Source organism: Sceloporus undulatus, chromosome 5, assembly GCF_019175285.1.
Source record: "Sceloporus undulatus isolate JIND9_A2432 ecotype Alabama chromosome 5, SceUnd_v1.1, whole genome shotgun sequence".
Lineage (NCBI taxonomy): Eukaryota > Metazoa > Chordata > Lepidosauria > Squamata > Phrynosomatidae > Sceloporus > Sceloporus undulatus.
In genome coordinates, this window is record NC_056526.1 from 117,287,891 (window position 1) to 117,315,418 (window position 27,528).

At 40.9% G+C, this 27,528-nt stretch overlaps 1 protein-coding gene across 2 annotated transcripts; it reads left to right on the top strand.

The window, feature by feature from the left end:
• Positions 1–604: 604 nt before the first annotated feature.
• On the top strand, positions 605–27,528 carry RHOH (ras homolog family member H). 2 transcript variants are annotated; one of them, XM_042466623.1, is made up of 4 exons: positions 605–885; positions 14,661–14,738; positions 21,663–21,718; positions 24,194–27,528. In XM_042466623.1, the coding sequence occupies exon 4, from the start codon at positions 24,369–24,371 to the stop codon at positions 24,942–24,944; it is 576 nt and encodes a 191-aa protein (XP_042322557.1). In that variant the 5' UTR covers positions 605–885; positions 14,661–14,738; positions 21,663–21,718; positions 24,194–24,368; the 3' UTR covers positions 24,945–27,528. The 2 variants fall into 2 exon arrangements, with proteins under 2 accessions (XP_042322557.1, XP_042322558.1); XM_042466624.1 differs by lacking the exons at positions 605–885; positions 14,661–14,738 and adding an exon at positions 19,694–19,825.

The window sequence follows — 27,528 nt, forward strand, 5'->3', positions numbered from 1 at the left end:
ATATTTCCATTAAGGGAAAAACATGGGGGAGGAGACAACATTATTCTAGAGGAGAATGATTTCTCTGGGTCTTTTGGGTATAGTTGCCGTGTGGGAGAGAATAGCAAAAAATATTGGGAGCATTGCAGGACACAAAACCAGTTTTGGGGATGCATGTGGCCCATGAGATGCATGACTCCCACTCCTTTTTGCTAAGAAGAAAGCCACCATAAGCAGACTGATTTAAAAGCCCTTGCTATGAGTCCCAAGCACTGTGCAGATGTCTTCCATCACGGGTGCAAATGACCCACTGCATCATCCTTTTGTTCTTTGAAACAGAACTTGAAAAATTACTTCAAAAGCAGATGAGAAGGCTTCCTCACTTGCACAGGGAGGGTAGAGATAATGGTAGATTGGCCTGTGCTTGCATTTCACGCTGAGAAAAGCATTAAGGTTTGGAGGAGGTGGTAATGGTAACAGTGCTGGCAAGGAAAAGCAAGCTGCCACAGGCCAGGCACCTCCTCCTCACTTCATGCTTGACATCCTCAGGTTGTCTTGATCATGATGAGGCAGCCCACAATGAAACCCACACAGACAGAGCAGAGAAGCCTTCAGGAAACTGACTCGTACACCACTGTTCCCTGATCTTTTCTTCTTCACTTCCAAAGCTGCTGTTTCTTCTGCTCTGACCATCCAGGCAGTTGAAGCAACTGGATTCCCTCGGGGTTCATGTGAAAACTTGGTGGCTTCATATGGTTTGTTTTTTCTCTGTAAGACTGAAGATGGTAGTCTGCTGTGAAATTGCAGCTGGGAAGAAAAACTTCTAAAAAAAATCGTCATCATCTTCCGATGAAAAGATTTTGTTGCCAAAGCCGACAAGGGACCTTGTTTAGCAGCCTTCATCTGGTAAGTTGTTCTGCCTGTCCTTCTCCTTTGCTCCCTTTCTTTGAACATCTGGTCAAAATAAAAACACCTTTCACTGATTCTCTTCCAACAGGTACAAGCAAACATAAATGCACCTTTTAAAATCAGTGAGATTTCAAACATAAAAGCTTTTGTAAAGTCGAAGGCTTTCATGGCCAGCATCCATATTTTTTGTGGGTTTTTCAGGCTATGAAGAGTTTATTCCTGACATTTTGCCAGCATCTGTTGCTGGGCTATAAATGCTTTTACTTGGTTGTACTCTTTTAGTTTCTGTAGTGTACACAGGGGTTTTCCACTCCTTACATGAGAACTGTTATACACAGGTGTTCATGTGGCCCAAAGTGCTACACAAGTAGCTTTGTGCTTGTAAACTCAGGAGGCAGGTGGGAATTTATCAGAATTCTGTAGGTCACACATTGCTGAGATCAGTGTTTGCAATGCTTCCAATACCTGGTGCAGTAAATCAGAGCATACATGTGATTGTGTGAATGTGTGGTGCTTTTTAGGCCAGAGGTGACCAAATTTTAGAACTGAATTTACTAGCGGTAGATCTACTGGGGTGTCCTCAGGTGTCACTCTCGACAGATTATTCTGCTGAATAGAAGGAAGCATCCCCAGAAGTGAATTTGTGTGTGCATGGAAGGATTGTAGTTTGCATTCAGTTCTACTAGTCAAAACAAATATCTGGGCTCAGAATTCTTTCATTTGAAGCATCTTTTCTTGAAGGCTGTGGTTGTGGGATCTAACGTCTTGAATGTTCGATTGTCCATACAGAGAAGGCTGTATGGACAGCCTATTGTCTGATCTTCTGTGGGAACCTCTATTGGTCTGATAGCACTTGGTGGCTTTTCTATACTTAACAACTACCAGAACCTATGGCAGAAGAATGCTAAAACTAGGGCTGAAGTGTGTGGTTTTTAGCCATACTTTTGACTTCGGTTGTTTGTGTTTTTGCTAATATTTATTTTTATAGGAACTGTGACATGCCACATTCATGGTACTACAGGAAGTAACAGCAAAACTAGAGGTTTCTTTCTGTGTTGAAAAGTTTCCAATCTAAAATTTGCTCCAGGCAATAGGTAAGAGGTAAAGAAGCTATGGGTGAAGCTGGATTGTGGGGTAAGCAATCCCTTAAATCACACACACATCTGTTTTCAGTTGAAGACAATGAGGGTGAAAGGGCTCAGACAAAGGCTTTATGGACATGGTGGGTTTTGAGGAGGGATTTGAAAGAATAAAGTTGGCAGGTTGGAATTTTGAGATGGGAAGAACAGACCAAGGCTAAGGGACATCCAAGGAGCAAAAATGAAGTCAACAAGGCATGTTCAGATGGTTTAGGATAGTGGAACCGGAGAAGCAAAAGTCACAGGCTGGGTTGATAAATGTAACAAAGGCTGGGTTATTATGTCATGTAACTTATTAGTATTATTTTAAAGTCAATCACAAATACAGTCGATGCTTGATATCCATGGATTCTTTGGACTCAAGCATCTATGGCTTGAAAATATTCAAAAAATATATAAATTTCCCAAAGCAAACTTGGACCTTGGTATTTCATATAGGGGACACCATTTTACTACACCAGTATATTTAATAGGACTTGAGCATCCATGGATTTTGATATCCATGGGGTGGGGGTGAGGAGTCTTGGAACCAAACCCCAGTGGACACCAAGGGCCCACTGTAATATTTCCTGTCATATTATGTAAGTTATGAACTTTCTTCTCATTTGACTAATTATTATTTGATTTACCTTTAGAAATAACCAATGATAAGATGAGTGTCTGTATGAAATTGCATGATCCAATTGCTTAGGATACAGTCCAGCCACACTTTTATTATCCCATTTTAATGAGATAGTATGGTTTATATAACCTGCCTAAGTTAAAAGTCTGGGGGCAGCTCTTTGGACCAGCTGAGGTTTCCAAACACTCTTCAAAAGCAGCCCCATGTACAGCACATTACAGTAGTTCAAATGAGATGTAACTAAGGTGTGTTTCACCACGGCAAGATCCAATGTTTTAAGGAACAGACACAATTGGTACACAAGCTTTAAATGTGCAAAAGCACTCCTGGCTACTGTAGAAACCTGGGCCTTCCAGGTTCAAACTGGAATCTAGGCATACATCTAAACTGCTAAACTGGAGTATAACCCCCTCAAATTTAGGCTGAATCCTATTCCCAGATCTGCCTTTTGACTGACTAGGATCACCTCTGTTTGGATTAAATGGCCCCTCATCCAGTCCATTACTGATGACAGATACTGCTTTAGGACTAAGACTGCCCCCTTGGATTGAGCTAGAAAGGAGTACAGTAGTAGAATTAGGGATCATGCACATATTGATGGCACTGTACTCCAAAACTTCAGATGACCTCTTCCAGTGGTTTCATGTATATGTTAAATAGTATAGAGGACAAAATAGAGGTACCCCACAGCCAGTGGCCCCTCCAGAAAGGAGGGGAGCCACTTTAAAACAGTGCCTCAATAGAGATTATCACACAACAGATGGGATAGGGATGGGATCACTCTCCTGTCCTTATCCCGTCCATGACAGTGATGGCATGATGATGATGATGATGATGATGATGATGATGATAATAATAATAAAAATATTTATTTACATCTTGCCTCTTCCGATTGAGAATCGAGGCAGGTAAAAACAAAGAAAACACAATATACAACAATAAAAAAACCAAGCCCCACAAAACCCCGACCCAACCCTCCCTCCCAACTGTAAAATTAAACAGTAAAAAAAATGTTTAAAAAGTACATAACAATACATCAAAGTTAAAAACAAATCACAAATAATAAAAATAATAAAAGGGGGATTCAATTGGTTCTGGACATTATCAATCGGGGAAGGCCTGTCGGAAGGGAAAGGTTTTTGTCGCCTTTTTAAAAGCCTCAAGTGAGGATAACTGGCAAATCTCTTCCGGCAGGTCATTCTAAGTTTTTGGAGCGGTGACAGAGCATAATGTCGTTCTGATCCAGCATTGCATTAACACGAACTCCCGTTGATACAAAATGCCGGGTAATGCCACTTCAATTACCGGACAATGACAGGATCAGCACGACATGATATGAAAATCTTTCATGTGATCACCGTCACTTGTGCTTTCCAAATGGGATAATGTCCAGATAAGCGTGACATTGTCTGAAAATCCTTCCCGCAATCATCCATGAAGGGTGGAACTGGGTCAGGACAATGACATCCCATCTCCTAAATCCCATCCAAGCGAGGCAGCCCAGGAGAATACCATGGCTGATATCATGGTCAACCATGTATCAGAGTACATGTCTATATAATTCTGAATATCTTCTTAATTTGCTTTCTTTGAGAAAAAGAGTAGGAACAAATATCTCTGAGATTGCTATTCAGCTGTGATGGATCTTGTAGTCTAATAATATCCAAGGAGGCACATTTTCCCTGCCCCTGGTCTACAGGAAAAGGCCACAATTATACCCAGGGTTTAAAACACTGATTTGTTACATTTGTTTTCAAATGCCCAATACAGGTACCATAGTTTTCTGGGAGCATACAGATATTTTTATTTTATAGTCTATGATATGAAAAATTAACAACAAAAACATACTCAAGATAAAAACAAAATAATTTCAAAAGCAACAGAGAAAAAATTATGTGCAAAGATCTAAAAGCAAGTCCCAGCGTATTTAGGGTTGCCATAATGGAGGACCGGGACAAATGTAGGACCAGTTGAAAATGTAGGACTTTTTTTTTTAAATCTGGCTAGGAAATTAAAAAAAAAAAGGCCTACATTTTCAAACCCTGTCCTCCTCCTCCTAATCCCGGCTTCGGAGGACGCCAAGGCCGGCTCCCAGCGAAGGAAACGGGGGCCGCTTGGCATCGCGTCGATTGCCGCGGTGCCAGCAGCCTCCCCCTCCTCCCGGCCTGAGAGAAGCCTAGGCCGGCTCTCAGGCCCGGAAGGGCGGGGGGAAGCTTGGCATCGCGGCGATTGCCACGGTGCCAAGCCCTCCCCCCTCCCCGGCCTGAGAGGAAGCCTAGGCCGGCTCTCAGGCTGGAAGGGCGGGGGGAAGCTTGGCATGCGGCGATTGCCACGGTGCCAAGCAGCCTCCCCCTCCTCCCGGCCTGGGAGGAAGCTAGGCCGGCTCTCAGGCCGGGAAGGGCGGGGGAAAGCTTGGCATTGCGGCGATTGCCCGGTGCCGGGCTTCCTCCCCCTCCTCCCGGCCTGAGAGGGAGCCTAGGCCGGCTCCCAGGCCGGGAAAGAGGCGGAGGCTGTTCCTCATCGCGGCGATCGCCGCGGGGGGAAGCGGCCTCCTCCTCCTCCCCGCCTGAGGAGAAGCCTCAGCCGGCTCCCAGGCCGGGAAGGAGGCGGGGGCCGCCCTCATTGCGGCGATGGCCGCGGTGGGAAGCGGCCCCCCTCCTCCCTGGCCTCACGGAGGCCTGGAGGCCCCGCGGCCGAGCTCCGACCGCGGAGGAGCCTCAAAGGCTCGCTGGGGCCCGGGAGGGAGCATCTCCGCGGCTGGAGCTCCAACCGCGGAGAGCCTCCCAGGCCTCAGCAAGGCCTTGGAGCCACCGCGGGGCCGCGGTGGCCACGGTGGCAGGGCCGTCCCGGTTTTGGGCGCCAAACCGGACCGGGACCGGGACGGCACCGCCCAAACCGGGACTGTCCCGCCGGGGGGCGGGATATGGCAACCCTAAGCGTATTGAAAAAGATGGTTTTACTCTTGCAGTTAGTCCAATGCATTCTGGCCTAGGAATATCTAACAGCCTTCTTCAGGGACTATGAGAAGATAAAAGAAAGAAAAGGGACAATTGAAATTATAACAGGATACAAGTTACAATTTGCCATATCAATTTTGTTTACATATATCTTCCATTAATATGCATGGCAGATTTATCAATTTTTAAAATGCCTGTTAACCCAAATATGGTAGTACAGAATATTACTTACAATGCAACTTTAAAACTATCTGCAGGGATTCCAAAAAGAGTGTTACCAAAGTTATGCTTGGCAATTAATAATCTGAGAAGTAGGAGGCAGGCCATTACACTGTTCCATTTTTAACCAAGGCCACCCTTATCACAGCAATTCTACAGCAGAGTGGAAATTTAGGGAATATGTGAAAACCCAAATTATAAAGAAGACGGATATACTTTCTGGCGACGTCCACATGGCAGAATTAATGCCATTTGACAATGCTTTAACTGCCATGTCTCAATACTATGGAATTCTGGAAATTGTAGTTTTGTGAGGCATTTAGACTTCTCTGTCAGAGAGCTCTGGTTTCAAAATAAACTACAGGTCCAAGGATTCCATAGCATTAAGCCATGGCAGTTAATGTGATGTCAACCTGGATTATTTCTGCAATGTGGATGCAGCTTCAGTTCACATTTAGACCATGGGGGACTAATATGGCAAGTCTCAATAGCCAATCCATTTCTTTTTTAACCAGGGCCCTCTCATTCTGAGAAAAAAATATTCTCCAGCACCCAAAAAGGCATATCCTTAAAGGAGTGACCATGTTACAGAAAGTGGTCAACCAAAGGGGCACCTGATCTTCTGTTCCTAATATTGCTAAAATATTCCCCTATATGGATTTTTAAAGCTCTAGATGTTTTTCTCTATATAATTTGTTGCATCCAATGGCATAAATCACATATGGGGTGCTACAAGCTGAAAATTGTTTTAGGGTGTATGTTTTTTTCATTATGATTTGTAAATGTTGTTATATTTAAAGTATACTAACAATATGTACAATGTCCACATGGGTGGACAGCCTTGCAAGGCTGTTGCTGATGGTAGAATGTTGGGATGCACATGTTGATGTCTTCTGAAATCATTTCTTATTAATAAATCAAAAGTACTATGAGTCCTCTTAAAAGAAACAAAGGGCTTTTCCTGCCACCCATGTACTGTATGTACTCAACTATAAGTCGAGAAATTTATGCCCCAAATTTGCTCCTAAAATTTTGGGTAGACTTATATAAGGGTCTGTACATCAGCTGTGCTTAGAAAGGTCCTAAAGCAAGCAAGCCTGATACCACAATCTCCATTGACACTAATTCCTTCCCCCTCAAGTCCGCTTTGCAAGTCTTTGCTTCCTATCAGAAAAGCTCACCATTTAAATCTACTTACTTCTCTCTCTGCTCCGTTTTGCAGGAACTGGATTCCTATGGAAAAAAAACTCCCCATTTAAATCCACTTGTTTCTCTCTCTGCTTTGTTTTGCAAGACCTGGCTTGCTATTAAAAAAAACACCTCTCCATTTAAAAACATCTCTTCAGTCCCTTTGGCAAGACCTTGCTTCCTATGAAAAAACCTCTCCATTTAAAATCACTTGCTTCTATCTTTAGTCCATTTTGCAATCCTATGGAAACAACTCTCCATTTAAATCTACTTGCTTCCTTTCTCAATCCGATCTTAAACTTCTCCTCCAGCACCTGGGAATAGGTTGGGAGAGGTCCAGAGAAGGAGAAGGAGGGATTTTCCCCTTTCCATCTTTCCGAGTTTTACCCTCGTCTTATCCACAGGTCATATCAAAATCCAGGATTTTGACCCTGAAACCTTCCCTCGACTTATACATGAGGTCAACTTGTACACGAGTATATATGATATGACCTATAAGATTTGTCAATATTTTCTGATACTGCTCTGCAATTTTTAGGTTATGTTATCATAAGTCAAACTGCAATTTATTCTGGAATTAATTTTTCTTTCCTGTTTTTTTCTTTCCTCTTTTTTGAAAAGATCAGTGGTGTTATCTGTGAAACTCTGTTAAAACTGTTGTTAAAGACAGGCTGTTGTTAAGGATATCCCCTGTCCTATAGCTGATTCATAAAAAAAAAATTCTTCCTTGTGCATTTCTTTTAATTCTCAAGAAGTTCCCCTGAATTTCCACCTTGTTGTAGAACTGCATGATAAGGGTGTCCTTGGTACACCATGAAAAAAAATGGAATAGTATAATGCTCTGCCTTCTACTTCTCAGTTGACAGGCATAACCTTTGGAAACATTCTTTTCAAAATCCCTGCAGGTGGTTGTAAAGCTGCAATGTAAGTAATATGTTGTACTAACTCATTTGGGTTAATAGGCATTTTTAAAACTGAGACATTTTACATGAATCTTGATGCAGCCCCATCAAGTAACCTGAACCCAAGTCATTTAGGGGTATAAAAGGTTCAAACCACACCGTTGAATTAGATGGAAAACAACTGGATTAATTTGATCATATCATTCAGTCTCAGTTAACAATCTGGGCTGATGTTTTTGGACTATTTTCTAAGGCAGCCCCAAACATAAAACATTCAAGTAATCCAAATCAACTGCCAGTTCATGATATTCTCTCTTTGGGGTTAGAGCGAATCAACTGAAATCAGTGGTTGAGATTCTACATCAGATTAGCAGGATGTAAACATCTGTCTTCTCCCCTTCTCTGCATCAGTACAATCTACAGGGCAACTGTGAGAACATACTCCATGGTCATTTTAATGTCCAGTGAGGGACAGTCAAGCAACATCTAGGAAGGAGGATGATTTTTTCCCCTGTATTTGCAGCTGAAGAAATACAGTTGGTCACTGCCTGGTCTTTCCTGCCTTCCCCTGGCCACTAAATAGTTGTAGCAGAACCAACGAATTAAGTTGTTGAAGGGAGTCATTGCACAATGGCATACCTCCTTCCATAAGAACATAGAGATATAAACCAGCACAATTCCAGCCAATAACTAACTTAAGTCCAATTCAGTCATTCTACTCTATGGATGAATAAGTATGATTAAGTATTGATCCACCCTTTCATATATATGTGTGTGTGCATCTTCAAATCGCCTGTTGACATATGGTGACCTCATGAATTTTATATGGTTATCTTAGGCAAGGAATACTCAGACGTAGCTTTGCTCATTCCTTCCTCTGAAATATAGCCTGCAGCAATTTGTAATTTTGGTGGTCTCCTATCCAAATATTAACCAAGACTGACCATATTGAGCTTCCAAGATTTGATGGGATATTTATATATGTGCTTTATTCAGCTGAATGTGTGCAACTGGGCTGTGTTAAAGTTAAATGTATGTATAAATATATATCCTTGTTGAAATAGCTTCACTGGCTGCCAGTTTGTTTCTGGGCATAATGCAAAGTGCTGGTCATGACCTATAAAACCAACTATGCCTCTGGTTCACACTATCTGATGGACCGTATCTTCCTACACAAGCCTGAGATTATCAGGAGATGCCCTTCTCTCAGTCCAACTACTGTCACAAGCACACTTAGTGAAGATTTGAGAGAGGGCCTTCTTATTGGATGCCTCGCTTCCCGGGGAGGTTGAATGCCCTCTAAAAAGGCTAAACCTTCAGGTTTTTAAAACAAAGAGCTTTAAAAAAAAACAGGTGGTGCTGTATTGTTTTAAACTAAACAGTTGTAATCGTTTTTTTAAATATATATTAATTGCATTTAATTAATTTAACTTGATACTATGTTTTAATACTATAAATTTAATTCTATTTTAATATTCATTTTTTGTGTGTTTTAATTATATTTTTCCTTTACATTGTAAGCTGCTTTAAGTCCCAAATCATAATAATTAATAATAATAAAACTCTGTACACATCTGTAAAAGAAAATTGGTGTTATATTTTATATATCAGAAATATATAGTCCTTTATTGTGTGTGTCTCTGCATCTTAACTACATGAAATCACACAACTCAAGGGGGAAAAAAACATGCCACACAGAATATAGTTTGCAAAAATGTCCTCTACTCTCCAGGTGTACAGTAATCTGAAGAGGAGAGACATTTGACACAATGATGTATTACAAGTGGATGGTCTATTAACAATAGATGTGACTACACCTAAATTTTTGCTAGATTATAACCTGTACATTCTCATTTTTTAAATCCTTAAAATTAAAAGCATGCCAACAAAGATGATAACATTAGCTATATTTTTTGGAATTAAACTTAGAAGCCTGGATTTTTAAACTTTTATGTTTTATTAGCTTCTCACAAACAAGTTGAGTTTATAGGAATTTGTGATCTACCTCCTTTTTATAATCAATCCATTGATTTAAATGAGTGAAAGCGTAGCGTATCCTTTCTTTTTCCATTCAAATTCATTTTAAAATGCTGAATGTTAACAAAAGCTTGTTCTTTTTTTAAACGATAACCATTTATTTCATTCATTGACCAATATATCAATAATGAGTACAATAATTAAAACAAGGAGCAAGTTTAACCTCTGATTATTAACCGTTTGAAGATGTATCTTACACACAATGTAGAAAAAGTTTGCTACTTTAAGTATAACAGTCTCGTTCTGACTATCCAACAAATAACACAAATCAAAAACATCAGTATCCCAGAAATTTAATTAAAAGCGGGGTATTCAGTTGGTGGTGAATGGCCTTATAAAATTGGAATTAAAATACATGAACTGTAGTTTTTATGGCACCAGTATCACAAGGACAGAATCGGAATTCATTTCCCTTCCAGTACTGTTGTTGGGAGAAAATCAACTCAAGCTAATGATAAAGTTTTCTTAAATTTAGGTACTGTAACATAAGTATGTAGTCGGATTAGAAGCCAGCATTTGGTTGTTTGCAAATATGTAATTGGAAAACGCAGCAAAATCTGTCTGACCTTCTATATCCAGAATCCTTTGCTTCACACCTGATTTTACCTGATCTAATCCTAACCTTAGAATGGTGTTACTGGAAAATCCAAAAATGCTCAGTTTCTCATGGATAGCTGTTTCCGAAGAAGATTTATAGTTGTCTACCAATATTAACTGGGTCAATCCACCAGGGTAGTTATATAACTGTAACCAGTAAGTAAAGATGTTTAACCACAGATTGGATTTGAGTTTACTGATTCCTGCTTCCCTTCAAAGTACAGACTTGTCCAGGATCATCCGGTGGCTGGCACACAACAACAAATTCATTAAATAAACTAACCAATGTTTAAACAAAGCTCCCTTCCCTAAAAGTCCATCCAATAAACAGGCAAGTGAATACAGTATTTTTCTCTGTGTGCATGATTAACTCTATCTTTATTTTGTTTCCTAACTTCTTGTATTTTATAAAGCATGTAAAGACAACAATTACACCGGTGGAGGTGGTGCAGTAACAAGGGTGAAATGGCCATGGGCCCTGCAGTGGTGGGGCTGGGGGAAGCATAAGAAGTAATCTCTCTCTACAGAGAAAGCTGAACAAAAGAACGGGACAGAAGACCTAACTCACACAAACAATAAAAACAAAGTCAGGATATAAATATTGTATGTGTGCGTGCATGTGTAACAAAAAAGACATCATAACACTATTATATAATCACAATCCAACTTATAAACAAGCTGCAATGAGTGAAGGTCCATAAGGTATAAATCAACAGTTGAAGAAAAGTAGATGGACAAAGGTCTTCATTCAAGTAGAGACCAGTTGACTTTTGTCCTGTGATCTACCTCTGTGGAGCACCTGTGTGGTGTAGTGGTTTGAGTGTTGGACTATGGAGTTTATTGCATGAGGCTTGGAGAATGGGAATGGAGTGGAATGGGAAAGGGAATGGAATGGGGAAAAACGCATGTTATCACATGGGAGAATGCCGTCGATGCTGCTGGGAGTCCCCAATCCATTCCCCATCCGTCCCACAGCAGCCGATTTTTGAAGAACGATTCTGAACAGTTCTTTAACTTATATAACTCTGGAGATCAGGGATCAGTTCCCTGCTTGACCATGGAAATCCACTGGGTGACAGTGGGTAAGACACAGGAGTTGACCACATTAAAATTGGACCGGCCCTTAAGCGTTCTTAAAGGATCTGTTCCTGGAACGGGAGGTGGCAGCGAATGCTGTATATCGCACAGCGGGAATGCTGCCGCCGCCAAGCGTTCCCCTTCCGTTCTGGGAGCGTTCCCCAGGGCCGATTTTCAGGAATGCTTTCTCAAGCTTTCTCGAAAATCGGCCCTCTGGAACACTTCCAGAATGGAATGGGAATGCTCAGCAGTGGTGGTGGCGTTCCCACTGTGCGATATACAGCATTCCCCACTGCCTCCCGTTCCAGGAATGGTCCCTTTAAGAATGCTTAAGGGCTGTTCCAACTTTAATGCGGTAAACTTCACACACTCTCAGCCGCAGAAAACCCTGTGATAGGTTTGCCTTAGGGTCACCATAAGCTGGAAAGAACTTGAAGGCACACAACAAACTACCTTAGTGACCAATTAAGTTCTTTCATCCCCCCCCCCACCTCCAGCTCAAGTCTAACACATCAATATAAATTCTTACAAAATAAAAATGCCTCTTCATGCCATCTGAATTTACTTCATACCACCTGAATGAAGACCTACCATGACCTGTGACCATCCATTTCCCTCCAACTATTGTTTTATACCTTATAGGCATTTACTTGTGCTGTTATTTATAAGTTTGGCCTGTATACTTTAAAAATGGGAACAATTGATTATTTACTAGATTGTGTCTTTTAATATTGTTATACTTGGACATATGCATGGATGCATGCATGCAGGCAAGCACATACACAGTATTGATATCCTAATCTTGTTTGTTTTCTAAAGAGAAAGCAGCCCTGCCAGCTCCTGAGCTGTTTGGAGCTGCTGGGAACTCTTTCTCAGGTGATGGCTTTTTCTGCCCATCACCTACTTCTGCTGTTCATCACTCTAAGACATGCCTTACACTGGTGTAACAGAACATGTTGTTGTTGTTGTGTCTTCAAGTCATTTCCAACTTATGGCGACACTAAGGTTGATCTATCATGGGTTGTTCTTGGCAAGATTTATTCAGAGGATGTTTATCATTGCCTATCTCTGATAGAGAGTGGCTTGCCCAAGGCCAGCCCGTACGTTTCATGGCCAAGCTGGAAATTGAACACTGGTCTCCAGAGGCATAGTCCAACACTCAGACCACTATGCCACATTAGCTCTCCTATATGGAAAAGGCAATTATACAGGCTACTTAATATATTTTTGCTTCAGTCTAGCTAGGAGCTACATGAACATGAAATCAGATGTCCAAGTATATCCATAACTAGATTGAACATTTCTCCCTGCAGTTCCTATGACCAAAACATCAATCTGGGGTTGTACATCTGTCACCTATTTTATAAATTTGAAAAGCTTGGGAAAAGTCACTTTTTGGACTGCAGTTCCCAGACTCCCCAACCAGCACAGAACCTGGAAGATCTGGAGATATATATATATAATTCTTTGAAGATTCTTAATTCTGCCAACTAGCTGTTTAGTAGGGAAAGGAGGGCTGTCTCCCAGCAAGTAACTTTCCCCCTACCAAACAGCTGATTGTCGAGATTCTAGTTTCTTTGATAGAAATATGTCTTTCAGTCCAGATCTGCTCTGCAAAGACTATTTTTTTCAGGGTCCACCAAGAAATATACACATCAGGCAACTGGGAATCATTGTGGCTCCCAGCTGTTCATAGCCATGATGTCAAATGTGTGTTTCCAGCCTTAGGTTGAGCAGCCCTCCCTTACTCTCACAGATACTTTTGGGCAACAGATTCTAAACACATATTATATGTAAAACTAATTACTTTTCTAAAGGTTGGTGGCATTTTGGATGTACTTTATTGGTTACCTAATCTGTGTTGAATGCCTGTCTTTGTTGCATACTATGCCACATAATCAGCCTGCGTCCATCTGCATGGTCACAATCTGAACAATCTAGAGTCATCTAGTGCGGTGACATTATGGCATAGCTCTAAAGCACATAATTCCTGACTAGAGAAACCATTTACCATAGAATTGTTCCTTCTCCTGTTAGTAAGGAGTAGAAAAATCTATAGAAAGCTCACCCTCTGAGTTTCAGGGCTATGAAAATCAAAGATTAACTTCTCTGTAAATTGTGTCTTGTATTCCATATCTTCAAAAATCTGAGGATGCATATTAAGGTACTTGACCTTAGGCTTTTCTAAAACCAGTAGGTACTAAATAATTGTTAGCCCAGTCTGAAGCCAACTCAAACAATTTCCTAAATGTGACTACTGTATATACTGTATATATTTACAGCTATAGTTTCCATCTGATCTTTTTCTGAAATATTCTAGGTGTCATTCCCATAATGAAATCATGCTTGCATTTAGAAAGCGCACACACAGTAATAAGTGGTAGAAAATGACCACATATGTACACTGTTGTCATGTGAAAATATTCAGCAGTGATCAGACATACATGAATGCTTCTAGGGCTTTGTCTGTCATTCTGGTTTTGCCTCTTATTAGTTCTTCCATTGGGCCATTTTGGATCAATTCCCTGTGTGTGTTTTTTACTAACCCAGTGTTTCTCAAGCTATCTATTGTGGCAGACTGGCATTCTTCCCCATTATGTAGCGACTAGTACCACACTGTATTTTTTCCCATGTTATTATTTATTGGCAGTTTCCTCAAAACTTGCTGCATTCTGACAACTGATGGTTGGCAGACTGGAAGCTGTGTTCAAAGCAATAAAATAGAGCTGCCACTTTTGAGCAGGAGGTACCTTACAAAACAACCCAAAAATCAGAAGATTAGCTGGTAAAACTTATCCTGATGGCAGACAGTATTTATGAGTTTGGCCAGTTTTAAACTGGCAGGAAAAAAATGCTAAGAAAGGAAGAGAGTAGTTTTACTCAGCAGAGAAGAGAATCTAATGGTTGTTGTAATCAAGAATGGTCTGCCATCCCTTCTTGCATGAGCCCCTTACATTATGTTTTCATTTTTCAATAAAATACTGTATAGCATTTAATTCATTATAATAGTTTCCTATTTGGCTTTCTTTTTCAGTGCATGGAGGATAAGTATTCCACGGAAGCACTTTTGATCAGAATCATTTATACAAGAAGATATGTGTAGAGGAGGAAGGTAAGAATAATTTAAATTACTCTCACATTTTATAACGGATTGCACACTCTCATATTTTATAACGGATTAACTAAATTTGTGGCTAAAGAGATAGTTGTACAATAATTTAGTTGCTCTTTAAGACTGCAGGATCAGCAGTCCTGTAGCTGATGTTTCAATTTTTAATTAAAAGTTGCTGTGAGGGAGTGGTTTGAATTTGGTACATGAAGCAATGCTGAGGAAGGGGAGATTGAACTCTTGTCTCCATGCAGTTGCTTTGATCTAAATCATTGTGCCAGAGTCCTATTGCAGATATGTAGTTTGGAGATGTGAATTCTCATCCTGTCAGATTAAGATCATCGACTCAGGGACAGGCACAGTGTATCTCTGAAACTAACTTTTTCTGGCCAAAAAAAGAGGGTGTGTGAACTGCTTTCCTGGAAGCATGGGGAAGCAGCAAATTAACTTTCCAGTAGGTTGCAGGGGCCACATGCACTATCAAAAAATACCAATCTGCCAAAATGAGTAGATGTCCAGCCACTTTTGTTCATCCCTCCCCCACTCCCACAGTCTACACAATCCCCGGAAGGTCTGAGGAACATAGAATTGGCCCCTGGACCCAGTGAAGTTGTCCATCCCTAGTCTAGCTGGGCAGCAGATGCTATAAATACCTCTTTAATTAAGAATCATATTTCAGATGTGCTATAGGGAACAACAGTGCATTCTTTGTTCAGAAATAGTTCTATGTTGTGATTGCTGTTATGTATCTTCCAGTCAAGTCTGAGTTAGAGAGACTTGGATTTTTGTGACAGGATTTACTCAGAGGTTTGTTATTGCCTGTAAGACTTGCCCAAGTGAGTTTCCATGGCTGAGCGGGGATTTTAACCTTTTGTTTCTCAGAATCGTAGTCCAGCACTCAAACCACTGTCCGAAATTTAAAAATGTGCTATCCATATTTCTAACATTGCATTGTTATTAAAAGAGGTGGGAGTCTTGTGTCTTTCCAGATGTTGTTGGATTACAATATCCAGCATTCCTCCCTATAGGCTATGTCAGCTAGGACTGCCAGGAAGTGCAGTTCAGCAACATCTGGAGGGCCATATAATTCACAAATCTGTTATACTAGGTGTTTGATCACATTGTGGCAACCTAGGTTCATGTCTCCCTGAATAAATATTTGGATCTTGTACAATCTAGTCCAGTTCTGAGGCAGAAAATGACTCAGTTGCTCTAGTGAATATCTTGCAGAAGAAAACAGACCTTCCCCTGCATCTCTCTGTACTCCTCAGTGTCATCTAAGGGCTCTTCTAGATTTATCTAAAGACACATGAGTTCTTGAAATATAGCTCCTTGGGTTTTGCTCATTGTTGAGGTCTCCTCATCCATAAGTTCTGTTCTGAGGGTGAGGTGCTTTTTGCAGTGATTTCTTGGTTCTGTACTTTTCAAGGATTGTCTAAAAACTGAATGTGGTTTGATGAGGCAGTCTTATGATCTAAAAGGCAAGTTTTCTTCTCTCTGAATTTTAAAAAAAGAGTTATAGTGCAAAAGTGTCAATTAACTGATGCACTATAGTGCTATAACTTTTTTTTAAGGAGGAGAAAAGAAGGGAAGATTTTGTTCTAATATGTATAACATATCATATGATGCCTTTAAAAAGAATCCCACTTCAGGGTAGGATTAAAAATTTGCAGTTTGAAGCTGCCCTGCAATTTGGTTGCTGCGGCAATGCTGCACAGCAATGAGAGGCGGCGTTTCACCGCCGGTGTGTACCGGCCCAAAGTAAGATTTGCTTATTATTCTAGGCAATTTTGTATCTGAAAGGCAGGGGGAGCTTTGTGTCCTTTGCCTCAGGCAGCCCAGTGTCTTGGGACAGCCTTGTACATTAATTATTCTGTTAAGAAATTAGTAGTTAGGACAAAGGTTGCAATTTTGAGAACATCTTTCTGCATGTGGAAACAGCTGTCTTTGCATGCAGATGAACTGTTATCTGGCACAAGAAAAAATGTACTTAATCCAGAATCACAAAATGTGAGCTGTTTCACAAAGCTGTAATGGTTGGTAATGATGTTGGATTCTAGGTTTCCACCAATGAGCTTAAAGTGATGGATATAACTCTCTTTTCCATGTTATCCTCACACTCCCCTGTGAGATAGGCCATGTGAAGAAAGAATGACAGATTAAGGTCAACCGGTGAATTTCATAGCTCTTTGGGAACCAAAACCTTGTTTTCCACAGTCCCAGGAAAACATTCTGACAATAGGCTCTTGTGGTGAATCTTGCACTGCTACACATCTATCTGAGTAGGAACACAGGCAGCTCACTATTATTGAGTCTGACTATCTAGACAACTCAAGGGATTGCTTGAGGGAGCTGTTTATGCCAAGGTTCTTTGCAAAGAGGGTTAAAGAGCCTTATTGCAATTCTTGAACTGATTATTATTACAGCCTTGGGCATTCTGAGTGATGTACCCAGGCTATCTCAGCAATGTAGCAAATGATTCTAGGGTGCATCTTTTTGACAAGTCATTGGGGCTGCAAAACTATTTGAGGACAAACTGATTTTTAAAATAATGATAATGGGGAAGGGGTTAAACTGAGTCATAGAGAAAATGCTTTGTATACAATCCTTCCCAGAGTGGGTTTTGAAAAGAAAACTCATTAACGACAACAGCAACAACAAAATGCTACATATATAAAAAAGGGTGTAAAATATGCAAATGAATTGTGCTAAATTCATTCAAATGAAAATTCGGTCTGGTGACTGCTTAAAGACGGTACCATCCAACTATCCCTATTTGCCAGTGACATTCCCAATTAATTCTTTGTCATTCTACTTTTTCAGCTGCTTTTTAAATGTCCCAGTTTCCCACTACCCATCCCTCTTTCCTCCTTTGTCCTCTGCTTAATTCATTTCCTGCAAATTGAGTTCAAAATACAAAAGTAGTTTCCATTGAATGAAGTCAGCAAAGAGGAGAGGAGAGGAGTGGACATAATCTCACCCTTCCCAGTAGGCTCAGTCAAAAGCAAACTTCTGTAGAATCTTCTAGCTTGTGTGTTCTTCCTGATTAATAATCATGCTAGAATAAGAATCATGTAGTTAAAGTGGTATCAAACTGCTTTAATTTTGCAGTGGAACTGCACCCTGGGATGCTGAGCATGTCAGTTGACCCAAGTAATCATAATCAAGTCACAGGGGCTGGTGTGCAGTGAGCATGATATATGTGAAATCATTACTGTTTAGAGTAAGATAAACAAGTCATGATAAAGTTTTGGCAAAGCTTCAATTTAACTCCACTTTTGCAATTTCATGCTTACTCTATCCCTTAACAGATTATCAGATTACTGGAGTGCATAGCTACTAAATGAAGATCACAATGTTATTGCTGACACTGCCAGCAGTATACCCAATGGGGAAGCCTCCACTTTTTTCTCTGCTCCTTCCCCAAGTGGCTTCAACTTGTCTTCCTGCATGTAACTCATAAATCACCTTGAATCCTAAATTGGGGGGAAAGGGGGCCTACTACTACTTATCATCTTGAGCGGGAGGCAATACTCACTAGTTATGTGCCCTCAGCTTTAACAAATCCCTGTATCCCTCAGTGTTGAGAGGATAGTTAACAAGTGAGTCGTGCTTAATGAATCTGGGTTTTATAGGCTGAAACTTTTAATAGTTGACCCTCCATAGGAGTCCCCTATTGTCTCACTTAGGAGAATGCCCAAATCTCTGTTAGTTCATAAAACTGGTATATTAATCTTCCCTATGCAAATGTTTTCTCCCACTCCTGTGTCAAAATAACATGAATGGAGAGATTCTCATTTATTCACTCAAATGTTGTTCCTTGCCAGTCACTCCTAGGAACTTATCACACTTGACGAATCCCATGCAGAAATGGGATTTTAAAAGTAGAAAAAACAAATGTGTTTGTCCCAAAGAGCAACAACACGAAAATAAAGCGAATGGAAAGTTGACAAAATTGACATCTTTTTATTTTTGGGAAGTTCCTAAAAGTTAAAAAGGTATCATTTCTGTCAACTTTCCATTCCCTTTTATTTTCTCATTATTGCTCTTTGTAAGAAACATAGTCTGAAAAACATCCCACGTTTGTGTTTTTTTTCTACTTTAAATCCCATTTCTGCCCAGGGTTCATGTGATATAGAACATAGTGTATATTCTGTTTCTAAGGCAAACAAACTTAGGAGTCACTTCTAACTCATGTCTTATCTTATCTTAGGGAGTTTGGTAGGCTCCTTGCTGGCCTCCCTCCCTTTCAAAAGCAGAAGGAACTAGAAACATCCAATAAACCTCCTATGAAAGAGATACTAAGGCTGCAGAAACAATTCAGTTTGACACCACTTTAACTGCCATGACTCAGTGGAATATAAGTTTTTGGGTTTTTTTCCCCCCTGGTTTTGGCATTGGACATTCTGGATGTGGTCCAGATAGCTCAAACCAGAGCCAGGGTTTGGGCCAGGTGTCATCAGAACAAGATGACTCCAGAATGAGAGAAAGGACCTTTTGGCCTATGAAATCAAGACTTTGGTATGTATTAGTTCTCAGAGTTAGAAGCAAAGCATTGTTTTGTGTTGTTACATGCCTTTGCACGAACTTGGACTCATGATAGGGCTTATCATAGTTTTTTTTGTTTAGATTATTCAAAGGAGGTTTGCCATAGTTTTCCTCTGAATATGTACTATTGCATTTCTTCTCACTGTGTGTATCAAGGCTGTCTTAATTATATTAATTTAGCAACACACACTTATGGAGTGAAGACTTGATCTCCAAAGCAATAGACTTCAGCACTACAGTTTGGATCCTCAGCCCATTTCTTTTCTCAACCAGATTTTATGTCATTATGGAAAAAGTATTATCTAACATTTGGAAGTTCTGGAGTTAACCCCAATCTGCTTTACAGTTCAGGCTTCAAACAATCCCTACGTCCCTTGCTACCAAGGAGATGTGAATAACCTTGAGAGAGAGAGAGAGAGAGAGAGAGAGAATGCCACAGTACAATGATTCACCTCCTGTTCTCAGAATTATCAGTTGCCAGGTGCAAGTTGTGGAGCCAAACATTTTTTGAAATCCCTCCAGACTGATTTTCAAACTAGTTTGTAAGTATCTAGAAAGTATTGTTTTACATGCATATATCTGACTCAGTAAATTATTCTTTGCTTTATTCTAGATGCAAATTAATATGAGGCATGTATACATACACTGGTTTTTTACCCCTTTAGGTTATAATTATTGCCTTGCTTATAATTATTAATGCATGTGTACGTCTGATCCCCCCTTTAAAAAACAACCCCAGAAAGGGGCCGTACAAATATTTCCTTGCTGAAAAGTGTTGAACTAATTTGTATAATAAACCCTTTTAAAATGCATTCTGAAACCCAGCCTACCTTTCACATCCATTCCCCCCCTTCACACCCTTAAAGCCTGCTCTCTATCAGGTGGCATAGCAACATAGATATACTTGTGTATAAGTTGACCATGTATAGAAGTCAAAGGCAGGTTTTGGAGCCAAAATTATGGGTTTTGATATGACCTGTGGATAAGGCAAGGGCAAAACGTAGAGGCATGTAACAAAGGGATAAAGGATGAAGGAAAGGAAAACAATGCCAACGAATGTACAAAATTCCAGCATGGATAACTGTTTGTTCTCACCCTAAAGGCTGGATGGATAAAGAGGGAAGTACAGTAAATAATGGCTGTGTGAAATGTAGGGAAGGCAATCAGGTGCTGGCAGAACTAGTAAAATGCGCACATGTCAGAAACGATGTAAAGGCTAGGTTTAAGGTGCAGTGCTAACTCATGTCAAAAAAGGAACCACTCTCTTTGAGTAGAATGGAGAAAGGTGAGAGTTTAGTCCATCCTGGGAGAACCTAAAAGAAACACTGACCCTCTTTACTTTCTTAGGGCTTCTTTGAGGAGAAACATCTCCACCATTCCACCCCCCCCCCCAGCATTCAAAAAGGTCAGAAGTGGTGCTGCAGCAGAATAGAGCAGGCCAGTGCTTCTTTTAGGTTCTCCTAGGATGGACTACGTTCTTACCTTTTGCCACTTACAGAAAAGGATGGTTCCTTTTTTCATAAAAGTTTAGGTACAGTACTTATGTTGATCCATGGATATGCCGACCCAGGTTTTTGGGGCTGATTTTTTGAATAAAATTTGTAGGCTTATATATGAGTATATACAGCAATCATTTGAGCTATGGCAGAAGCTGAGAACAACAGTGGCGGCCCTTCATCTATTCCTCCCAAGCCTGACTTGCCTTTTCCCTCTCTTTAGGTCTGTCCTCCACTTGTAAGCTAGTCTGGCACATTTAATTAAAGGACCCTATTCCATTGCTTCTGTTGAACCAAGTTCAACCAATCCAGTTGGCTTCTGAATATGAAAAAGAAGGGGTGCCATCTTGGCTGTTGCCTCAAACTGTAAAATGTATTGGACTGACCCTGCAGCAATCTCAACCAAAAAAAGGATGCATAAGAAACCATAATGTGTTCCAGGATGCCCATATTTTAAAGTGCCTGGCCTATAAAGCCCTTTCTAGCTCTGATGCAATGGTGAAAGGCCATACATTTAGAGAAGTATCAGTGTCACTTGGGGAAGCCCTTCAGGAGCGCTTGAAGGCCAAGATAGGTCTTTTTCTCACTCTCTCTCCAGACTACTCTGCATCATTCATGTTGCAAGTATTGTCTTCCAGGAAATGGTTTCTCATGCAATAACTGCCTTATAAGTACTGCTGAGAAGAAGTCAGAATGAAAGTCACCAGGGTGGATTAGATTGAAGCTCTTTATAAGATCCAAAAAATCTGTTTCTCAGGATCATTTAGGTTAATTTCTAGCAACAACACATGAGTAGAAGTTCTTTTGTCAATAGCTTTCTTCATCAGACATATGGAGAAAATGAAATGACTTTGGGTTGAGGTGTTCTACTTCTTGTCCCCAGGTTGATCTCCACATCAGAAGGCAACAAAATTTATGTTGGAGGCAAACACCCAGGAGGTAAGATTCACCTTCTTCACTGAACATGAAAGGTACAGTCCTCCTATTGAAGGCAAGGGAAAAACACAAATCTAGGGAAAGTCAATTCTTTTTAGCTACAGATTACAGAATGATGGTCAGTCTGGGACTTATAGTCCAAAAAAGTATTTTTTTCCCATAGTCTAGGAAAATGGAAAATTCCATGGCTGCTAAATGCTTTGCAATTGTTTCCCAGATGTGCGGGCATGTGCACATGCATGCACTCATGCTTGGCACACAGATAAATAAATTCCTAGTGTTTCATATTCCATAGCCTGCATGTTGTACTACTTGATGGATCTACGTCTCTTGACTGCAAAAATAATCAGTTAGATGCTGCTTTAATTGCCATGGCTCCATCCTACAGAGTCCTGGAATCTGTAGTTTGTTGTGGTACCATAGCTCTCTGACAGAGAAGGCTAAATATCCCACAAAACTACAAATTTTAGAATGACCAATGACAACAGTGGAGGTTTTCACACAGGGACTTGATAGAGATGGGATCGCTCCCCCATCCTTACCCTGTCCTTAACTCATCCGTGACTGTGATGATGTGAAAAGCTTTCAAATCGTAGTGCTGAGCCTGCCATTAATCTGTCATTAAAGTAGCATTCCATTAACACATACTTCCGTTAATGCAAAATGCCGGCCAATGTCACTTTAACGACAGGTTAATGATGGGATAATGACGGGATCTGTTTGACTGCTGCCTCTCAAGCCGGGAGGAGGAGGAGGAGGCCGTTGGAACGGCGGCGATCGCCGCGATTCTAGCGGCCCCACGCCTGTTCCCTGCCTGGGATGCAGCCCAGGCTGGATCCCAAGCCGGGAGGAGGAGGAGGAACTCTTAATCAAAGCATCCCCATTTACTTAGATGGCCATCCAGCCTCTTTGACAGCCGCTGGAACTGCTCCTCCCCCCCCAGAATACATACTCACACACTCACACACACACACGTAGAACCGGGCATTGCTAATTTGTTGCAAGGGAAGGTCATGGTAACATTAAAACCAAGCAGGAATGTAGAGAGGAAACAGTAATGGGCACGTTGTATTGCAATTGTTAATGTGCATGAGCTGGCTCTCCAGCTGTTTACCGGGCTGTCATGACGGGACCTCCCCTTTCACCCCGGAAGCGTTTAAGGTCGCAACCCATGCAGGGCACCACTGAGCATGTGCGAGGCGGCCGATACGAATCGGCCAATCCTCATGTTGAGCACCGGTGTGACAAAACATTCTGCACTGAATGCACTTCGCGCGAATGCAGATTGGCCAATTTGAATCCTGCCAATGCTGAAGGACTCCCAGGTATGACAGTACTTTGCGAAATAACGCGAATTCGAATCGCCCAGTGCAGAAGACCCCCCAGTTCCACACTCATCTGATAAGGGCCTTGAATACAGGGTTTGAAGAAGGTTGTTACAACTAACTTAGTAGTAACTAATTTCACTGATTGAACATATCATTGATACATTGATACTGTATATGCTGCCAGAATTCCCACTCCCACCCATTAGAAGTGTAATCCTAATTAAAGAAAAAGAATTGGAAACACTTGCAACTACTACACAAAAGTACATCTAGAAAGGTGGTGTGGCATAATAGTTAATTTTGGGTTTAGATCAGAGAGAGTCAGATTCAAATTGCTTGCAGTCACGAAGCTTAACAAGACCATCCTCACAATCTAAACCAGTGCTTCCCTGATATGGTGGACCGGCAACTATTTCCCCCCAGTGTGATAGGGACCAACCCTATATTTGTGCCCATTGGGTACAACTGTTTCTTCCTTTCCTGGTAACTTACTAGGAACCAGCAGCCAATGGCTTAGGAATCAGCACTGGTTCAAGGACCACCATTTTGTGTAGCACTGATCCAAACTACTGCATAACTTTCACTAGATGGGCGATATGTAGCTTTTCAGATATTGTTGAGCTGTAACTCCTTGCCAGTCCTGTCCAACATAATCAGCAGTGAGGAATGAGGGAAATATGTTCAAACCAGCTGGAAGGTGAAATATTCCTCCCTCCAGCCTGGAGTTATCTCTCCTATGCTGCAATTCCTAGGTGTATTTTGTTGCTCAAGCTTTTCTGTTGGTGGCTAATATTGGTTTATTAATATTTGATTCTTCTTGGGTTTTAGAATCAGTTTTAAACAAGTGGCATTTTCTAAAACAAAAGTGGGGACCTTAATGCTCTCTGGAGGTTGTTGGCTTGAGGTTTGTATCATCTTTTACCATTGGCTATGCTGGCTACAGCTGATGGTAGTTGCAGTCCAACATGTGGAAGGCCATATGTTTGTCCCTCTTGTCCTAAGGTTTTTTGTAAGGATTAAAAAGCTATGGGACCTAGGGAAAGCCATGTAGGCTCTTCTGAGGATTTTGAAGGGAGAGAGTAGGATCTGTAATAACAAGAAATAATTTCTTTTTTACTTGCCACTAAAATCTATTCTCTTACTGTTGTAGGAAACTAGCTGGACTAATTGAAGCACTGAAGAGTGTGGGGCGCAAGAAATTTTGAGTCCTTGAGTTCAGCACCAAGACATGCCACAGAAAACATTATGGCTCCCAACTGAATGGTGTTAACAATAATAGCCCTCCTGGGACTGTTCCTCCGGGCTCCATTTTAGACTTAGAAAAAATGTTGGACTCAGTCAAATGCGTTTTGGTCGGAGATGCTGCCGTTGGGAAAACAGCTCTGCTTCTAAGATTTACCTCGGAGACTTTTCCAGAGACATACCGGCCAACAGTTTATGAAAACACAGGGGTCGACGTTTTCCTAGATGGCGTCCAGATTAGCTTAGGTCTTTGGGACACTGCTGGCAATGATTCCTTCAAAGGCATTCGCCCCCTTTCCTATCAACAGGCAGATGTAGTCTTAATGTGCTACTCAGTGGCCAACCGCAATTCCTTCCTCAGCTTGAGAAACAAATGGGTCACAGAGATCCGGACCCACTTGCCCCGAATCCCAATTTTAGTGGTGGCTACCCAGACTGACCAGAGGGAAATGGGACCTCATAGTGCAGGCTGTATCAGTCCAGTGCATGGCAAGCGACTGGCCAAAGACATTCGAGCCAAAGGCTACGTGGAGTGCTCATCTCTCAACAACAGGGGAGTGCAGCAGGTTTTTGAGTGTGCTGTCCGGACTGCAGTGAATCAAGCGAAAAAACGAGCCAGGAGAAAGTTTTTCTCTGTTAATGAGTGCAAAGTATTTTAAGTCTCCGTATCCATCAACACAAAACTGAGATATTCCTTGCCAAAATGCTTTTAGTGCAGCAGATGAAAAACAGTATCACATTCATAGTGGGTGCAGGCCACTCCCTGTTGGGATGAGAACCTCTCTACATGAGGATCTGAGTGGAACTCTCTACCTAATGGCACTGGTGCCATTTTACTCCCAGTTGTATAAACCGATGGAAAACCAAACTTGAATATTTAAGAATGGCTGCATAGTCACGATTATTATGATGGAAAATTTTGGAGCTTTTTTATTTAATAATGGAAGTTGTGTTGCTTTGAGTGAAATACCAAAGTTTACTTTCTCCATCTAAGAAGATTTTATCATCTAATTGATAAAATAATCTCAGAGATGTAAAGCAGTTTCTTTTCAGTGTAACTGCCATGGTTTCTCCCATAGTATTATGAGAATTGTGGTTTGCTGAGAATGCTGAGAATGTGGTTATTGACAACAGCCTCCAAAGATCATAGAACCCCCTGGTGAGAGGAAATGATAGTTAAATACATGGTTTTGTAGAGGAATACTGAGTCCAAAGCCAGAGTCAAAAGAAAACTGAACTTGTATGTAAAACCTGGATGTGTGAATTTAAAAGTGAGTAGTTGTAATTTATATTTGTAAAAGCTGTTTAGGCTTCCGTGGTGAGATTTGACTCCGCTTAATGGAAATTCTTGATTTAAGGATAACTGGGAAAATCATTAGCTTCCCTGTAGACTAGTCAAATAAATGTATCCATGATGTTTAACAGCTGGAATTGTTCATAGCTAAAGTCTTTACCAGTTCTTATGTTCCATCTAATTTATTAGAGAGGTACAACAGATAACAGAGAGGTGTACTAGATAACAGTTCTGAATGGAAATCAGTTCACACCAAACAACCATTTGTTATCTTCACACTTCCAAAATCCATATATTAGTCATCCCATCCCTAATCAGACAAGATTTCATCCATCTAACTGAATATGTTTCCAGCAGTGGTCACCATCATACCTCTGGAAGCTCATAACCATGAAGCTGAAAGCAAATTTTTCTTATGTTGCATGTCTTTATATCTATAATTCCAGAGCTTGGAAATATTAACTTTAGATTTCAACTCCATGACTTCCTCAGTAACATTGCCAATGGTTCAAGCTTTGACACTTCAGTTTCCCTAATCTCTGGTCACTGACTATGGACCCAAACAGACGGGCCAAAATAAAGCTTCTTCAGGTCAAACGTCACACTGACAAAAGAGAGTTTATTCTGTAAACACCCATCTTAATTCTTTCCTTTCCACTTTGAATCCTTAATCGAAATAAGATCAGTGTTCATAGAACCAAAGAAGAAAAAGAAAGGAAAAATAAGCTGCTTATGTCAAGAGGCATTTAAAGTTCCCTTACTTAGGGGCTCTTCAGACTGGCCATTAAGGCCGGCCTGGTAATGGAGATGGAGTGTCATATTCACATGACGCATGCCCCGAATCCGCCCCCAGGGCACTATGATGCCATCCGCTGCTCCACATGGTGTGTGGTGTCATGGCACTTCTCCAGTGCTACGTCCGCACAATGCAGTGCAGAAGAAGTGTTGTATAGCCAGGGTGGCACTACTATTGTGCCCTTATTAGGGTGCAAAAAAGGAGCTGCTTTTTGCAGCTCCTTTTCACTCCCTAGAAAGGCCAGATTGGGGCCACGGCATGCTTCTTATGTACAGCCCCTTATTCACTGGGGCATGAAGGGGATTGGATGGGGCAGGATTTACAGAAAAATAAGGAAAGCTATTGGTTGATGCATGCTGGGAAGAAGAAAAAAGTACATGGAAAGAAATGCCCTTTTGTACCAATTTGCATTTAGCCAGGGGAAATGTGTGTCTATCAATACAATCTGAGTCTGGATTTTTATGAGCCACTGTGGCTTATACAGTGTGAAATCTGGGCGAAATACTTTGCACTGAATATGAATTATTTTGCTGGTGTTCAAGGCATAGTAGTCAGCCTGGATGTTTTTCAGCTCAGTTCAGTACTATCTGTCACAGGCATTACACCGAGAGTGCAAAACATCTTCTCTGATCTCTGTTGTCTTCCTTTGTATCTGGGTTAGTATCACAAGTGATAGAAAAAGAAGGCAGGAAGCTGCTATCTAGACATGTGACCAGAAGATCCTGAAACCCTTCCAGTGTCTTATCATAAATTGTGGTTTTTTTTGTTAGTGGTGGTGGTTGAACTACCGGTGTATTACAAGACCGGTGTACTCGCAAGATTAACTATCTGCAGTTTTGAAGATAAAGACTGTCATACCAAAAGGACAGAATTCTGAGGGGGCAGAATGGAAACTGTGTCCTACTTTGACGTGTTCAGTCAAGACTATGATTAAATTAAGCACCCTAGTGGAAAAGATGAAAAAAAAAAAGATGTTCATAAATGTCATTTCCTGTGCAAACTGGGAGCTTTAAAACACCATATAAAATTGCTGATGATTTCAGTGGGAATAGGAGGGTTATGAACCGCAGCCTTCTGATTTTAATGTTAATATTAATGATATTTTAAAATTAGCACTAAAATTGTGTGTACACCATTGTTTTTGAACCCTAGT

Excerpts from the sequence above, each read along its gene's own strand:
- RHOH (XM_042466623.1), top strand. The coding sequence starts at position 24,369 with ATGTTGGACTCAGTCAAATGCGTTTTGGTCGGAGATGCTGCCGTTGGG.